The sequence below is a fragment of the Gossypium arboreum genome, chromosome 12 (genome assembly GCF_025698485.1).
Source record: "Gossypium arboreum isolate Shixiya-1 chromosome 12, ASM2569848v2, whole genome shotgun sequence".
NCBI lineage: Eukaryota > Viridiplantae > Streptophyta > Magnoliopsida > Malvales > Malvaceae > Gossypium > Gossypium arboreum.
In genome coordinates this window covers 113,185,583-113,205,300 of record NC_069081.1, presented here as the reverse complement: position 1 = coordinate 113,205,300, position 19,718 = coordinate 113,185,583, and the positions used below count along the sequence as shown (strand labels likewise).

The 19,718-nt window shown below is 32.1% G+C and overlaps 1 protein-coding gene across 1 annotated transcript; it reads right to left on the bottom strand.

Annotated features, from left to right (window-relative positions):
* Positions 1-1,584: 1,584 nt before the first annotated feature.
* On the bottom strand, positions 1,585-3,823 carry LOC108477719 (RING-H2 finger protein ATL29). The gene is made up of 3 exons (XM_017780226.1): positions 3,673-3,823; positions 2,877-2,976; positions 1,585-2,335 (listed from the first exon to the last, which is right to left on the bottom strand). Exons 1-3 carry the CDS (start codon positions 3,821-3,823, stop codon positions 1,585-1,587), a joined length of 1,002 nt encoding a protein of 333 aa, XP_017635715.1.
* Positions 3,824-19,718: the final 15,895 nt, after the last annotated feature.

Here is a 19,718-nt window from a genome sequence, read left to right as displayed (position 1 = left end):
ATTATTTTTTTTATATTATATTCGTGTTATGTTTTAATTTCTAATCAATATGATTAATTAAAAATTGGTTACTTGAGTATTTACACATATTTGACTCGCACCTTATTTAGTAGCTGAAACTCAATAAATTTTAATTAAATTAGATTACTTTTAATTTAAACTTTATAAGTAAATATTAACATATAATGTGAGGTCCATATTATTCAATAATCTTTTCAAAGTTTTATATAATATTTACTATATTTTATATTTAGATATGATATAATTATATATTTAATTCCCAAATTAAGAACTTATTGAAATGTACATAATGCTTCAGCTTTAAATATAAAATTATAAAAATGAATATTGACAATTTTAATATTAAGATAAATTAATTTAATAATGTATAATAAATAACCTGTAAGAAATTAATAATAATATTATTAAATTATAATATATTAATATTAATATCCAAATCATGATGAATTTGTATATTATTTTAATATTATTTTTTTAAAATTAAATAAAATTAATATAAATAATTTAAAATTAATTACATATTTTTGAAAATATTTTTAATTACAATATTTTTAAAAATTTATTTGAAGAAATTCATTAAAAATTTAAATAAAAACTAATATTATAAAAATATTACAAATTTAATATATACAAATACAAATTAGTTGTAAACTAAGCCAACAAAGACAATTTCCATATTTACTCTAAAACCTTGCTATAGTATACTTCGTATAATTTATACAGTAATTTAATTTTAACTCTGAAATTATATATTTAAAAGAATATCAAATTACTACTTGATATAAATGTTATATTAAAACTGTAATCTTATTTTTTAGCATAATGAAAGGTCTATTCTAGCTTAGCAAGTATCAGCAATTGGACATAAGAAACCTTAATATTTGAAAATGGCTATTTTTTTGCTTTCATTTCTTTTTTGCCTTTTTTGGCCAATCAATCATGACACCTAGCATCTTTTTAAGTATTTCCAGTTCATCAATGGTGGAGGGTACAACCATATAAAAGAACTTTCAATAAAATGCCTTACCAGCAGTTAGGTAGATATGCAAGTTAAGTTATATAACAGGAAATCTTATACTTGATGTAAAATCTGACTCCATTGCAGACCTAGAAAATTTACCTCTTTGTTTCGTGTGAGCTATAAAAGTATGAAAAGTTTGATGTAATTAAGTTGCCATATTGAAATCCATTTCACCAAAGATGTCTCGACTTTCAGTTGCAGCAACAGAAGGTAATATTGAAAGTCCCTTGCTGAACCTTTTGGATTGTTGTTCAATGGTATCACACATTGCTGAACTTTGCTCATATTTTAGAACATAAAGAATCAAACTCTTGAAACGCTCAGAAAATAACTGGAAGAACCGAGTTTCAATTCTGTAGGTTGATTCCAATGAGCAGTTTTATGATTGAATGATCCCCTCGTCCTTTTTCTCAAATTATCGGTTCAAGGAATATTGAATTAAGTCCTGTTAGTTTAAAACATTAGAGTGGTGAAGGTTGTCAATAAATTCTATTCAGAATTTTCTAAGGGTATCGTGAAAATCCAATTTTTGTTTATCGATTTCAATCTCCTATGCGAGTCTCTGACGGTTCACCAGAACCTCTGTTTCTGTCGTTCGAGGGGCTCGTAAATTCACCAAACACAGTACAACTTCTTGCAGCATGATGCCCCCTGACAATTTTTATTTTAATGTGCTCAGGCAATCTGAGGGTATATCTATCTTCTTCTTTAGCTTTACCTATGGAGTGTCCCGTAGAATGAGACCTAGAAAATTTTTCCATTCTTTCGTTTTTCCTAGATTGTTGTTCTTTTGTACTTGAGGTGACTTGTACTTTATCTTCTCCATCAACTTTCTCATCGTTATCATCTTTAATGTCAATGCAAACGGAATCTTCTACTGGACTTTGATTTGCTGAACTTTCAGCATTTGTTGAAATTTCATGCATGGAATTGCTACGAATAAGTAAAGGGGATTTCTTACTAAGCACATCTAACTCTCCTCGACAAACTGGACAAGTTTTATGGGATTCAAGCCAAAGATCAACACACTCTTTATGAAAAACATGGCAACAAATTGTCAAAAGACGAAGCATATCCTCGTCCTTGAACTCTCCCAAGCAAATAGCACATTCTAGGCCATACTTTTCACGACGAAACTCTTTGACAGTGGAATAATAGAATGTTGGAAATGCTTGTATTAGTTCAGGATCAAGGCCATTACTAATATTTTCACCTGCTGCCGGAGCTACATCAACCGGAGGTGAAGGGTTACGCTGATTATTCCAAAGACATGCAAGACTTTCTAGGATACACCTACAAAAGTATAATGTTAAAAAACCGAAGAAGAAAGAAATGAAGAAAATTACTGCTACGGTTACAGGTGCTGGCAAGCTAAAGTCTGATGAGGGTGTTCTGGCATAACAAAATGATGGTGACATTGAAATAGTAAAGGTAGCAATGACCAGAATGTCAGTCATTCCGGCCTCGTAAATTTGCATTGATGAGAAATGAAAATGAAGAAAAAAGAAAAAGAATGAGATCTTTTTTTTTTTTTTTTTTTTTTTTTTTTTTTGTGAAGGGGAAAAAAGGGGTTAATTAGGTGGCATGTCAATGTACTATTAAGTAATTTGAAAGCTGATGGATGCTTGGTAAGCATTATATTTATGGCTATTGAGCGAGTCCTTTGTGTGACTTTGCTCTGTTTACTATTGTTGCCAACCAATGACATTATTGAAACCACACATGGCAAACTACAACATTCCGTATTTAGTATTTGGTTCCTTTTGCTTCAACCTATCTGAAACTTTATTTACATGCACTGAATACTAATCCATCCATTTAGTTGAATAATTACTTGATTATATAGTCAATCTGAAGGTTAAGAAGATTTGAACTTGTAGTTAAAACAAAGGTTTCCTTGAAAATGGTAACTTTAACAGAGTAGAAGTTCTGTTCTTTTTCAGATTAAAAAGGGTCATTAATAATATTTGATAACAAGGGCGGAATCTACAGCAGTCATACAAACTTCTTATTCCCAGCCAGGGACGGAGTATTCATGCATAAAAGTTATACAGCCAAGATGTCAATAGCTAGGGATTCTTTAAAATGTGTAATGGGTGTCGAATGTATCGAAATTAAATTTTTAGGCCTAAATTAAAATTAAATTAATTTTGCAGTATAGTAAGTAGGGTCATCTCAAAAATTAGATTGATCAATTTTTTTTTTGGTACATTAAGAAGGATGAAACCATAATTAGACTAGATGGGATCAAGTCATTCTATAGCAATCGTCATGTGGTTTTTGAAGGATTTCATCCGGGAATTGCTTAGATCCATACATGCCCAGAGGCTTTGCGAATGCCATTATTGCCAAACCATCAGCAACTTGGTTACCCTATCTGAATACATGTGTCACGATAATCCTCTAAGGACGTTGAATCATTTCTTTAATAGCTAACAACATTGTTGAATGATGTAACTCAATTGATTCATCTTGAATTAACTGAATTGCAGTCATACTATTCATCACAAGCGCAACCCTTTGAAGATCTAAACTCCAAGCAAGTTGAAGACCCTCTAGAGCTCTCTAGAGTTCGGCGTTTAGCTCAAAACAACAACCAATATATTTGGAGAAGCCAGAAATCCACGTACCATGGTTATCCCGGATAACTTCACCTGTTGAAGCATTACGAGACACTTTACACATAGCACCATCAATGTTTACCTTATACCATCCTTCTTCATGTGGATGCCACCCTACGAAACTGCAAGTTTTGTTTTCTCTTTGCTTGAAAAAACTCATTGTTTCTCGGTTGAGCTAAAAAAACTCATCCCGCATTCTACTACTCTTCTCCAAGATATTAAACCCTTCAATGAAATCTGCATTAAAGATAACATTGTTTCTTCTAATCCATAATTGCCAACAGATAACACCAAAAAGAGTCGGCCAATCATCAAAATTACGTGCAAAATAATTGGAGTCGGATAAGTTAATCTCAACCCAATCCTCCATACTGAGATTAAAAAAATTCCTGTCTTTTTTTTTTGTTTGATCACCACCATCCATGCCATTAGACCTAGGAAACAATGTCTTAGAACATGATTAATGGTATCAGTTGATTTCCAACATAAGGTGCCTCCTTGCTCTTGCATAATTAGAAAGTACTTTGTTTGAAAAAACAAGTTAGGGAAAAACTTGTACCTTTTAAGGACTCGAAAAATGTCAAATTTTGTCATGACCATTAATCTCTAGTCCACAAATAAAGTCATATGCAGAGTGAATCGTAAATTTGTTCTTGTTATCAATACTGTACGAGCCCAATTTAGCCTGGGGCCCAATAAGATCCCAAAACAATTAAACAGCCCAAAAAGACTTTAAACACCTAAACTATCAGACCCAAAACAAACCTAATCTAACAAACCCAAAACTAAACCATACACCCAAACCCAAAATTAAAAAACCCATGCCCAAACCTAAGAGGCCCAAAACTTCAAAATTTAAAAAAAAAACCCTAGCCCCCTAAACCTAGTGCCGCCCCTAGTCCCTAGCCTCTGCCACGCCGCTGACGTCAGCGCCTCTACCACCACCTACTCCACCCTCGCCACTTGCACCGCCACCTGCAAGAAATAAAGACAGAAGTGACAACAATAATAAAGAAATATATTGTAAATGGCTATATAAGCCAAGCAAAATCAATGTAAAAAGGAGATTTTTTTTTTCTGAATAAAAAAACAAGAACAGATTCAAGCAGAACAAAGTTCAAAGGTGTTAACATCTTTTTTTTTCTTGTTTTCTTTTTTTTTATTTCTCTTTATTTTCCTCATTCGAAAATATATATACCTATATTTTCTTTATTTTCCTTTAAAAAAACAGTTTATATATAAATATATTAAAAGTATAAAAAAAAGAAAAAAATTATTACCTTTTAAACTCCGACCGCCGTGTGCGGTGGTGACAACGGCAGACGGCAGCAACCGGTGTCGGAGTTCTTCCAGGGTCTCGCAGGCGAAAAGAGGGAGGAGAGAATTCAAAAGAAAGTTTCTGTTTTTTTTTTTGAGGAAAAGAGAAAAATTGAATATTTTTTTAAAAAAAAATTGGTTTATATAATGATGCAAAACGATGTCGTTTTGGGCCTAAGCTTCAAGCATCAAAACGACGCCATCTAATCCTTTGACCTGAGATCCGACCCACTCCTGGCCTAGGATCCGCGTGTTTTTAACGAAAGGGCTAATTGCGCTTTTAGCCATTCCGCTTTTTTTATAGCTTTGCAATTAAATCTTTTATTATTTCTAATTTTTACCCCGTAATTTGTTTCGATTTCAAATTGGTCCCCCTTGATGCTATCCGTTTTGGAGGGGAAGGGAAAATTACCTTTTGACCCCTCCTTGTTATTTGCGCGTTTCAATTTAGTCCTTCACCTTATTTTATTCTAGATTTGCCCCAAATTTCTATTTTTAGTCCAATTTTAGTCCTTTTTTGTTATTTTAGCTACATTATTATTAAATAAATTAATATTACTATTATTATTATTATTACTATTATTATTATTATTATTATTATTATTATTATTATATAATTTGTTTTATTTTACTTTCAGTTTTTTAACTAAGCTTTTTGTTTTATTTGTTTCTCTACTTATCATCCTTTTTAGTTTTTGGTTTGTTTATTTTTTTATTGTTATTTCATTATTTATTTATTTACTTATGTATATATTTTTATATATTTTTCAAAATTTATATTATTATTTTAATTATAATTCTTGTTGTTATTATTATTGTTATTATTGTTATTATTATTATTATCATTTGTTATTTTGTTTTATTTAATATTTTTATTTTGTTTTATTATTTATTTATTTATTTATTTATTTTACTATTAGCTTGCTTTTCATTTATTCATTTACCTTATTTTCATTTATTTTCGCTTTATTATTGACGCTTACATTATCGCATCTATTATTATGTTGTTATGTGTATTAACACCGTGATTTGCTTTCACATTTTTACTATAAATCGTACTGCAATAATCTTTACTCGATGTATAAACTATATTTTTAAAATAAGTAAGCTTTCGTATTTTTGAATCCGAAAGGTCGTTCCCAAACTTATGGGGTTTCGATTTTCTCGATGAATCCAAATAAACGAATGTTTTTAAAGCACGAATTTTAAATATTCTCAGGTATTAAGAAAAAGATTGTATTCTAACTTACGGAATATGATTTCTTTCTAAAATCGAGATAATCAAATATATTTCAAAAATAAATAATTTTTGGTGTTTATTCTCGTTTCGGGAATTTAAAATATTGTGTCCTAACTTACGGGACATAATTCTTTTCCTTAATTAACGTGAAACACACCTTTTTCTCAAAAAAAATTAAATTAAGCAATAATTTAACGATGGATCATATTTTTTTTCAAAGTTCTCAATTTTCAATACTAAGACACTAATTAATCAACTAGGTACCAATTTTGGGCGTTACGAGGGTGCAAATCCTTCCTCATGTGTAACCGACTCCCGAACCCTTCTTTCTAAATTTCGTGGACCAAAATCGTTGTTTAAATAAATAAAACCATTTATTAAAAACAACTTTTACGAGGTGACCCAATCACACCTTATCAAAAAGGATTGGTGGCGACTCCCACGTTTGTTTTCGTTTTCAAAATCAAGTCGATCCCCTTTTTTCAAAAAAAATGGTTTCGACAGCTTGGCGACTCCATTGGGGATCCAAAATAAGATAGTCAAGCCACGAGTTGATTACCTTTTATCTTTTTTTGTCGAAAATTAGAAACTTGGTTTAAATTTACAATCCTTTCGTTGCATTTCATCCATTTTTGTTACGATCTTCATCATTATGGTTTATAATTGTTATGTTGGTTTAAATTTCGGTATCTTTTTACACATTGCATTGTATGAGCTGTTGATCTTACCATTTTAAGTGGGAGTGAAAAACTACTCTTTCATGAGGTTTTCACCTCCGTATGGGATAGTGGATCACTTTCGGGATACATTCCTACCTATGTCTTTGTGAGATTTTTATCTCCGTGCAGCCATAGGGAAATGTGTCCCCCTGAACTAAACTCGGTCCGTATGATCCTATAATGGGTGAGGGTCGAGGAATCTGTCAGTTCAGGTACCTTTACTCTAGAACCGAATCCCATATAGCGAGCCTTGAGGGCCCACCCTAGGTAAAACTGTACCAAACCCTAGTAGTTCTCGAATAGGTGCTCTATTTGTTATTTATTTCTTCTGTACTTATATGTTTTGTTTTGTTTTGTTTTGGTTATGATTGCATTACATTTTCATAATAGAAAAGAGGTGTTGATTCACGTTCAGTTGCTAAATAGAGAGCTTGACATGGAAAACGGATTTCTTAATAAAGTGGAAAATAATTCGGCCGTCCGAATATGATTCGAGTAAACACGGCGATAGAAGGGTGATAGTCTAACGAAGGAGTACACGACTTTGCTTCATTGCCCGAGGATTCAAGCTGACAAAGATTGTTCGAGATCCGTCAACGTTCCAGTTTCCTTAAAGAAGATAACGAGTATCACGAGGATAAATGAATAATGGGTCGCAGCCCGGATCAAGCAAAAAGGAGCTAGTAAAGGCATATTAGAAAATTCGAGAGATTTGATCTTAACATCCTGATAAGAAGAAAGGGATCGATGTTTTTAAGTTGAATATTCGGGCAAGGTTGAATATATATCTGTTTTATGTAAAGAGATTTATTTTCTAGTAAAGTTGTTTTGTTAGAATTGAATCAGAATCAACGTCTCTTTTTTGCATTCATTTCATGCATTTGCATTGCATTTCATCATATGAATTAAAATTTATAAAAGGACCCTGATTAATTAAAATTATGACAGTTAACCTGGAAACCAATGAAAACCCACCAACTAAGTATCACTACAGTACTTGCCGCAAGACGAAAGTAATGGATCAAAGAATAGAAAGATTAGAGCAATTGCAAAGAGATATGCAAGACCAGCTGCAAGTACAGATGCAAGAACAACTAGCCAAAATTCAACAGGATATGAGGGATCAAATGCTTGAATCCCAAAGAAGTATGATGAGCCAATTGACGCAGTTACTAGCTGGAGGGCTCAAAAAAGGGAAAGGCTCAGTAGTCAACGGTGAGGATGGTAATGAAGACCTCATCTATCCCCCAAGTTTTACCTCAATAAACGCTCAGACCCAACCAGACACCCATTTACAAGGGGCATCCATTACTGTCAGGCCCCAACAACATCAAGCCGGTACCTTGGCACCGATGAACTACCCGAAGGGCTCAGGTTTCAATCCGAGGAACAGTCTAACCAATCATGTAGTTTCTGATCTAGACGAAACGGCAGAAATAGAAAAAGTAAGGGTTGAACTGCCAAAACAACTCGAAGATCGATACAGGTGGTTGGAGGAAAAACTTAGAGCAATAGAGAATGCTGATTACCATTGCGGGGTTGACGTCAAAGATCTAAGTTTGGTTCCAGATTTAGTACTCTCACTGAAATTCAAGACTCCAGAATTTGAAAAGTATAATGAGACTAGTTGTCCTGAAGCTCACATCACAATGTTCTGCCGAAGAATGACAGGATATGTTGATAACGATCAACTGTTAATTTATTGCTTCCAAGATATTCTGATTGGATCAGCTGTCAAATGGTACAACCAACTGAGCCGTGCCAAAATTCATTCATAGAAGGACTTGGCACAGGTTTTCATGAAGCAATATGGCCACGTGACAGACATGGCATCCGACAGAATTACACTGCAGAATATGGAAAAGAAGCAAAGTGAGAGTTTCAGGCAATACGCCCAAAGGTGGAGGGAAGTTGCCATACAAGTCCAGCCACCTCTCTTAGAAAAAGAAACCACCATTCTATTCATCAATACCTTAAAGGCTCCGTTCATTACCCATATGTTGGGAAGCGCCACTATGAGCTTCTCAGATATAGTAATGTTTGGCGAGATGATTGAAAATGCAAAAAGGAGCGGAAAGATAGACGCGGGAGAAAGTGCCAAGAGGTCAACCCCAAAGAGAAATGAAAATAAAGTGAATAATATGAGGAAAGGGTATTCTAAATCGGTCACTGTAAGCCTGCCGAGTGCCGTAACTACTAGCTATCAAGGCCCCTTCAGGCAAGAATCCAAATCGAGGCTAAACACAGAAAGACTCCAGTTTACATCCATCTTAATGTCATATAAAGAGCTGTATCGAAATCTGTTTGATGTACATGTAGTATCCCATCTCTACTCGGAACCCATACAACCTCCTTTCTCGAAATGGTATGACACGAATGCTCAATGTGAATACCATGCAGGAATAACGGGGCACTCAATTGAGAACTGCACCATATTTAAGAAGTTAATCAAAAGGTTCATTAAGATGGGCATCGTGAAGTTTGACGATCCATCAGGACTTAATGTGGTAGGAAATTTGTTACCCAATCATCCAGACTCAGGGGGTAAACGTGATAATTGAGAGGGGAGAAAGAGGTAGAAACCCCACTGAAATGGGTTTTAAAATAAATGATAGATATGAGAATTCAGAGAAGATACCCAAAGGGATAGAGTGTTACTGTGAGTTCCACGCTGAAGGTGGTCACGAAATCAAGGAGTGCACTGAATTCAAAGTTTTGGTGCAGAGTCTAACGAATAATAAAGAGTTAGAATTCTTTGAAGAAGTCAAAGGCCCAGAAAGAATGCTAGGAATTCTGAATACAGTATCGGAAGAAGGATGTGGAAAAGAGAATTTATCAGGTATACTTAGAAGTGTTTTGAATAATTAGACTGTGGGAGAGATCTCTGTATTTTTAGAGCTAACTCAGAGTAATGTTCAAAACACACTTATTGCTCTAAGCCTAGGAGTGATGAGAATCCTTTTTGAAATAGGTTTATGTTTAAAATCTTTATTTCAATAAAATGAATCTTTGCTATTATTTTGAGTAAACATTCTTTCATTCTTTCCATTTCATTCATAATCATACTATACAAATAATTATTTTTAGATTCTTTTTGTCTTTTGGACTCTCTTTCAAATATTCTTTTATTCTTCATTCATTATCATACCATAAATAACTATTCTCAAATTTATTTATTCTTTGGAATATTCCTTCGTACCTATAACAGGTCTCCAAATATCAACGGTATGAGCAAAGCTGCTACTAAACCAGTATCTCCTTTTGAGCGAGGTATGTGTCTAGAGGGATTTCAGGACTTTGAAGATAACAGAGATTGTAACTTATCTCCTGATTTGTTAATGATGGTAGAAAAAGATGAAAAACGGATCCTACTTGTAACACCTCTTAACCCCAAACCGTCACCAGAAGAGGGTTATGGAGCATTACCGGAGTTTACAGAATAATTACACACAATTCCATTATTTTCTTATGTTTATGTCAAAGTTGTCTTCTTGAGCAGCAGTAACTAAAATATTTATAACTGGAGCGACGAAACTTCAAATTAAGTTCCGTTAATTTTCCTTAAAACTAGACTCATATAACTTTCTACCACAAAATTTTCAGAATTTTTAATATAGCCAATTAGTACAGTTTATTCCTCAAAGTTACCCCTGGTCTGCTATTTGACAACTTCGACCCTTTTTTACTAAAATTTAATTATCTCATAGCATAGGACTCGGATGATGTTCCCGTTTATTTCTCTTGAAAATAGACTAATTAAAGATTCTAAGCATATAAATTATAGCTCATAATTATTTTTATACAATTTTTAATGATTTTCCCAATTCAGAATAGAGAATTCCAAAATCAATCTGACATTGTCTCACAAAAATTCAAATTCATACCAAATTAGTCAAATCCTATTTTATACCATAACCAAACCTAAATTTATTTATTTCATCCTTACATTTACAAGTTCAAAATGACACACACATAAGACATCCTAGGTACATGCCATTACCCATAATTAACACACTTTACCTCATTGAATTCGGGATCGGCCTGGGATGCTGATTCAACGTTCTATCTTTACTTTACTTGCGCACGGAAACAAACCGTACGCTGAGTATGGTATACTCAGTGGTATTTCTATAATCCAAAAACTTAAAATCACAATAACAAATATAACTATTCATTTATTTATTTTATAGATAAGTTTCATTTATTTACCATAAAAATTCTATACAAGCCATATAACAAACACAACAACATATTTACTCAATTCTTTTCATTTGCTTACCGTATAAATTCTTTACAATATATTCACAATTCATTTGTATTCACACTTTACTTCTTAACAATATACCATTTTAATTCATTCTAACATCAATCATCATCCATTTGAACTTCACTCATTTCATGAACCTTTTGGTTCATGTTTTCAATCTCATATCTCAATTTCAATTCTCAATTCAATTTCTCATTTCATTCCAATAGCTCAATCAATCAAATTCACTCGATTTATCTTTTCACTTATTTACCTCTATTAACAAGACTCGGACTCTGATAGATACGCGGATTCCTCCCAAACACACCAGAATATCCAACCCAAACACACCCGGAATATTATAAATCCTCCATAACACACCAGCATATCATATCCTCCCAAACACACCAATAAGGCATTAAATGCCTCTTCGGATAAACCGAAGTATATAATAACAGAAACATCTTCTTGGCCGAACTACAAATCTCCCCATCACATCACAAATCCAATGGCATGCCATTTGTATCCAATCTGGTCCGATACTGTTAATAAGGTATTTGATTCACTTTCTCAATTTAATAAATCTTTCATCAATATACCATTCTAATAATCACATATATTCACACATTTTCACAATTTCATACATTTTCATTCAATTCAACATATATATTTCAATTATTCACATTAATTCATAATTCAATACAACTCAATTCACTTTTCAATATCAAATATTCAATTATCACAAATCTCATATATTCATATCAATTCCTTATATTCCAATCAATATAATTTTTCAATATAACATTCATTCAATATTCAAATTTTTACATAAATCATATATATATTATATATTTCAATCAATATAAATTCAATCAAAATGATTTCAATCAATATAAATTTGATTAATTCATCACATACCAAAATCAATCCATTTCAATTGTAAAATATCATAATTCTAACACTAAAATTGTCATCTCAGATATAAATATAACAAATAATGACTGAGTTTGGATTATAGAAATACAAATCGTATTTTCTCGAGCTAACTCCCGTTGTCTTTGCCATTTTTCCTTGCTTAGCCGAGATTTCCTAAGACAACATTAGCTATGGAAATTAAAACAATTCATATTCGTTAATTCTCTACTAATTTATATCTAATTAATAAATTTTGATTCAATTTCTACTTTAATTTCAATTTAATCTTAACTAAATTCACTTACTTTTTCTATCTCAATTGTACTTCATTTCTATTCAAATTTTGTCCAAACTCATACTTAACTATTAAATTTTCAGCATATTTTCCTAATTTCGAAAATTTCATCAATTTAGTCCCTTCAACATAAAACTTATGAATTACTTTACAATTCAATCCTTATTTCATTTCTAACTTGAATTCCTATCAATCTAACCCCTAATTCATTTTTTTATTCAACATGAACAATATTTAGAATTCTAATAACTTTTAAAATATTAATTTAATTTCATCAAAACTTTGTTCTAACGCTTTTAAAACATCAAAATTAAGTAAAAATGGCTAAATTAACTTACCTATTAAACTTCCAAACCTTCAAACCCTAATTCTCCCTTTTTCTTTTCTTTCTCCTTTCTTTCTTTCCTTCCCCTGCTTTTCGTTTGCCTATTTTGTTTCTTTTCTTTGTTTCCTTTCTCTTTTTCTTTATTTATTTACTATATATATATATATATATATATATATATAATATAATAATAAAAATAAAATATCTATTTTTAAAATCTATTTAATAACAAATATTTATTTAACACTTGTATGCATTTTTTTATTATTACACATGTCGCAAATTTTACCATACATTTGTCATAATTTAATATATTTATTACATAAAATCTCATAATATAATTATTTAATTAATAAATATCTTATTTAATATTAAATACTAATATTACAATTGTACACACTTATATTTCACATTTGTACCAATAAACTCATTACAATTGTCATTATTTAATTTATTTATCAAACAAAAATCTCATTATTTAATTATTTAATTAATAAATATCTTTTATTCTAAAATTAAGTAAATATACAATTATATTCCAAGTGTTCAAATACATATATTACACTTGTACAATTTTATCATCACACATTTGTCTTTATTTCAATTTATTTCATAATATAATAACTTAATATCAATTAAATAATAATAACCATAATAATAAATTAATTAATTAATATAAGAAAATCCTAGACTCTTCCATCTTTTGCCGCCTAAATTCATACATTAGGCATAATTGCCTATTTGGTCCCTTTTTATTTTCTTTTAATCTACAATTCAACTTTCATCCTTTATTCAATTTAGTCATTTTTCCTAATTACTCTTAATTAAGCTAAATTCACTTAATTAAAACTCTAATTAACCACTCGATTAACTTCATAAATATTTTTAATAAATATTTTCTAATCCATTTTTCAGAAATAGTGATCCGAAAATACACCTTTCTAATAACCTTAAAATTGGGGTCGTTACACTACTTTACAAAGAGTCAGTGGACATTATGAGCCTAAAGGTGAAGATCTGAGCCTATATCACTACAGAGACAAAGCGAGACTTCATTGAGTTATTCTAAGAATTCAAAGATGTTTTCGCATGATCGTATCAAGATATGTCTGAGCTACTAAGTCGTGTAGACGCTGTTGAGACTAAGAAAATCTTGGAAAAGGTCCATAGAGGTGTCTGAGGAACACATGCTAATGGTTTTACAATAGGCAAGCAAATCATGAGATTTGGGTACTGTTGATCCACCATGGAAGGGGATTGCATCAGTTATGCCAAGAAACGCCATAAATGCCAAATTTATGGAGACAAGATTCATGTGCCTCATTCATTTCTTCATAGACTTTCTCTATGTGGGGCATGGATGTTATTAAGCCGATCTCGTCAAAAGTTTCTAGCAAACATCATCATCTTTGTGGTTGTCGATTACTTCACTAAATGGGTGAAAGTCGCTTCATATGCCAATGTCACAAAGTCGACAGCCATCAAATTCTAAAAAGAAAAAAGAAAAAAAATGAGATCATGTACCAACAAGGAATGCCAAAAAGGATCATATCTAATAATGCATAATAGCATGATATCAAAAGTTTGCAGTCTGTTTAAGATCAAACGTCATATCACCCTAAAATGAATGGTGCAGCAGAGGCAGCAAAAAAAAGAAAAAAAATAAAAAAAAATATATAAAAAGATCGTAAGGAAAATGACGGAGACTTATAAATATTGGCATAAAAAGATACCATTTACCCTCTATGCTTATCAAACGTCAGCGAAGACCTTCGCCGGGGCAATATCTTTCTCATTGGTTTACGGAATGGAAGCGGTTTTGCCCATTGAAGTCGAGGTTCCTTCTCTCCAAGCTTCGATTGAGTCAAGAATTGGATGAAGCAGAATGGGTCCAGTTTCAATATGATCAAGTGAATCTGATTGAAGAAAAGAGTTTAAAAGTATCCATCATGGTCAAATGTATCAAAAACGAATAATGCGAGTTTATGGCAAGAAGGCTTGCCCCAAAGAATTCCATAAGAAGGACTTAGTTTTGAAAAGGATCATTCATATATAAAAGGACTTTAGAAAAAGTGGATGTCGAATTAGGAAGGACCTTATGTGGTAAAAAAGGTCTTCTCTAGAAAAGCGTTGATTTTAAACGAAATGGATGGCAAGAATCTGCCTAATCCCATAAATTTAGATTCAGTAAAAAGTTTTCCAAAAAAAACAAAAAAAAAGGGAAGAGAAAAGAAAAAAAGAAAAAGAAAAAGAAAAATGAGAGGCTAAGGCGAAAACCCGCAAAGGGCAATTCAAATTTTGATAAAAAGTGGGGCATGCGGTAGTCTTGCTATTTCTGAATTAAAAATGAGGAGGTATACTACATGTTGGGGTATCGACAAAGTACTCTAGATATCTTAAACACATGTCAAGCTCAAAATGGTCCTCAAGAAGTTCGTGTAGAATAGCTCAGGCTGCGATATCTGAGGCACCTAGTCTTCATCTTACCCATATTGAATTTACTATCTTTGATTACTTTATTTGTTTCAAGATACGCTCCCAATAAATTTCCTTATTATTGCATTTGCTTAACTAATTTGTTTTGAGCTATGCTCCCAATCAATTTCCTTATTGTCAATTATTATGATCTTTTTTAAGCATTTTGCATTGAGATAATGATTAATGGACTAATAAAACTTTCACAAAAGAAGTTATGCATATTACTCTAAAGGCTTCTAAATAGTACAAGAACCTAAAACAGGACTGTTGTTTAGAACTAACCAAACCTAAGGGTTGAAAACATTTGAGAAAGAAGAGTTTAAATTGGGACTACTTCTTTGGGTTTTCTATCAAAGATATAAGCTGAACAATAAGACAAGATATTGTGTCGGTGATAGAACCTTGATGACCAAAGAGCAATGACAACCCAAACATTAAGAAATGATCATTTTCATGACATTCTGCATTCATACAAATATCATTCATACACATCTAGTTGGGAGCATTTGATTCATTCTGATCATCACATCCTAATCATTTGTTATAAACATAGGCCCATGAAATCAATTCTACAAGTCATGTCCCTCAGAGGACGATATAGCAAGATCAAAACAAACCTTATCTTCCTGAAGTTGCAGTGGAGCAGGTTGAAATTACGAATATTATCTCCCTAAAGTTGCAGTGGAGCAAACTGAAGATAGCGAATCTTATTTCCCTCAAGTTGCAGTGGAACTTATTGAAGCTATAATTACAGATCTTATCTCTCTGAAGTTGCAGTAGAGCAGATTAACACAAACCTTATCTTCCTGAAGTTGCAATGGAGCAGGTTAAAATTACAAGTCTTATCTCCCTGAAGTTGCAGTGGAGCAGACTGAAGATAACGAATCTTATTTCCCTGAAGTCGTAGTGGAATATGTTGAAGCTATAAATTACAGATCTTATCTCTCTGAAATTGCAGTAGAGCAGATCAAAACAAATATTATCTCCTTAAAGTTGTAGTGGAGTTGGTTGAAATCACAAGTCTTATCTTCCTGAAGTTGCAGTGGAGCAGATTAAAACGACGAGTCCTATACCTCTAAAGTTGTAGTAGGTCGGATCAAACCTATCATTGCAAATCTTATCTCCCTAAAGTTGCAGTGGAGCAGACTAAAGACAGCTAATCCTATCTCTCTAAAGTTGCAGTGGAGCGGATTAAGGCGACAGGTCTTATTCTTTAAAGTTGCAGTAGGTCAGATTAAACCTAAAACCACAAATCTCTCCTCCCTGAATTTGCAGCAGAGTAGATCAAAACTACAGGTCTTATATCTCTGAAGTTGCGGTGGAATGGATTAAAGCAACAAGACGCAATGGATTGGAATGAGGCTACTTAAAGAAGAGAAATACCAAAAGAAGTCAAGACTCCGTGAGGCCAGGCAAAATTGGTCTTGCTCGAAAGTCTTTACTCTATTCTTATTACACTACAACGAGCAAAGAGGGGTAGCTGTTCAAGCCCAATTTAGCCCGGGGCCCAATAAGACCCCAAAACAATTAAATAGCCCAAAAAGACTTTAAACACTTAAACTATCAGACCCAAAACAAACCCAATCTAACAAACCCAAAACTAAACCATACACCGAAACCCAAAATTAAAAAACCCTAACCCAAACCTAAGATGCCAAAAACTTTAAAAATTTTAAAGAAAAATCCTAGCCTCCTAAACCTAGTGCCTCCCCTAGTCCCTAGCCTCTGCCACGCCGCCGACATCAGCGCCTCTACCACCACCTACTCCACCCTTGCCACTTGCACCGCCACCTGCAAGAAATAAAGACAGAAGTGACAACAATAATAAAGAAATATATTGTAAATGGCTATATAAGCCAAGTAAAATCAATGTAAAAGGGAGATTTTTTTTTGAATAAAAAAACAAGAACAGATTCAAGCAGAACAAAGTTCAAATGTGCTAAGATCTTTTTTTTTCTTGTTTTCTTTTTTTATTTCTCTTTATTTTCCTCCTTCAAAATATATATATACCTATATTTTCTTTATTTTCCTTTAAAAACAGTTTATATATAAATATATTAAAAGTATAAAAAAAAAAGAAAAAAATTATTACCTTTTGAACTCCGACCGTCGTGCGCGGTGGTCGACGGCAGCAGACGGCGACTATAGGTGCCGAAATTCTTCTCGGAGCTCGCAGGCGAAAAGAGGGAGGAGAGAATCTAAAAGAAAGTTTCTGTTTTTTTTTTTTGAAGAAAAGAGAAAAATAAAGATTTAAAAAAAAATTGTTTAAATAATGATGCAAAACGACGCCGTTTTGGGCCTAAGCTTCAGGCGTCAAAACGACGCCGTTTAATCCTCTAACCCGAGATTCGACCCACTCCTGGCCTAGGATCCGCGTGTTTTTAACGAAAGGGCTAATTGCGCTTTTAGCCCTTCCGCTTTTTTATAGTTTTGCAATTAAATCTTTTATTATTTCTAATTTTTAAGTTGCAAATTGTTTTGATTTCAAATTGGTCCCTCTTGATACTATGCGTTTTGGAGGGGAAGGAAAAATTACCTTTTGACCCCTCATTGTTATTTGCACGTTTCAATTTGGTCCTTTGCCTTATTTTATTCCAGATTTGCCCCAAGTTTCTGTTTTAAGTCCAATTTTAGTCCTTTTTGGTTATTTTAGCTACATTATTATTAAATTAATTAATATTACTATTATTATTATTATTATTACTATTTATTATTATTTATTACTATTATCATTATTCTTATTATCATGCTTATTATTATTACTATTATTAATATGTTATTATTCTTTATTTTATTATTATTATTTGTTTTATTTTACTTTCAATTTTTAACTAAGCTTTTTGTTTTATTTATTTCTCGACTTGTCGTCCTTTTTTATTTTTGGTTTGTTTATTTTTTATTATTGTTATTTCATTATTTATTTATTTACTTATGTATATATTTTTCAAAATTTATATTATTATTATTTTAATTATAATTCTTGTTATTATTATTATTATTATTATCATTTTTATTTTGTTTGATTTAATATTTTTATTTTCTTTCATTATTTATTTATTTATTTTACTATTAGCTTGCTTTTCATTTATTCATTTACCTTATTGTCATTTATTTTCGCTTTATTATTGTCGCTCACATTATCGCATCTATTATTATGTTGTAATGTGTATTAACACCGTGATTTGCTTTTACATTTTTACTATAAATTGTACTGCAATAATCTTTACTCGATGTACAAAACTATATTCTTAAAATAAGCAAGCTTTCGTATTTTTGAATTCGAAAGGTCGTTCCCTAACTTACGGGATTTCGATTTTCTCGATGAATCCAAATAAACGAATATTTTAAAGCACGGATTTTAAATATTCTCAGGTATTAAGAAAAGATCGTATTCTAACTTACGGAATATGATTTCTTTCTAAAACCGAGATAATCAAATATCTTTCAAAAATAAATAATTTTTGGTGTTTATTCTCGTTTCAGGGATTTAAAATATTATGTCCTAACTTATGGGACATAATTCTTTTCCTCAATTAACGTGAAACACACCTTTTTCTCAAAAAAAATTCAATTAAGCAATAATTTAACGATGGGTTGTATTTTTTTCAAAGTTTTCAATTTTCGATACTAAGACACTAATTAATCAACTAGGTACCAATTTGGGCGTTACGAGGGTGCTAATTCTTCCTCGTGTGTAACCGAATCCCGAACCCGCCTTTCTAAATTTTGTGGACCAAAATCATTGTTTAAATAAATAAAACCATTTATTAAAAACCACTTTTACGAGGTAACCCAATCACACCTCATCAAAAAGGATTGGTGGCGACTCCCACGTTTGTTTTCATTTTCAAAATCAAGTCGATCCCCTTTTTTAAAAAAAAAATTGGTTTCGACAAATACCCCATCCAAAAAACCATCCTTGTCATGTGATGAAGGAGGTTTATAAGCTAAAATGTTCAACACCACTGGACTCGACAAGATAGATTTGAACAAATCCCAATTCCAATCCCCACACAGTGATACCATGTTTGACACTGAAACATGATTATCAGGTATAAACTCGGGTTACGTGCAAACATCCACAAGAGACCCCACTCCTTCACCCAATTATCTCTCCAAAAATCCACATTTCTTGAACCGAGGCCTTTGTTCTTTGTCTCTTTCCAAATTTCTTCCCATTCCACAAGACTTATCCCTTTTTTCTCAGTATGACCCCAAACAAAATTAGGAATGATCCTCTCCATTTTAGCGCAAACTCCTTTCAGGATTACCATCAACTACATAGCATAAATAAAGATAGTTGCTAATACTGCTTTAGCTAACGTTATTCGACCTGCTAGCAAGAGTAGCTTAGCCTTTCATCCTACCATTTTTTTCTTCATGTTATCCATTATATATTGGAAAGTGTCTTTTGTTACTCTTTGATGAAGTAGTGGAACATCTAAATACTTTGTCAAATTATCCACATAGGAGAAACCATGACTACCACTAATACTCAAATTCAAATCTTGTGTCACATT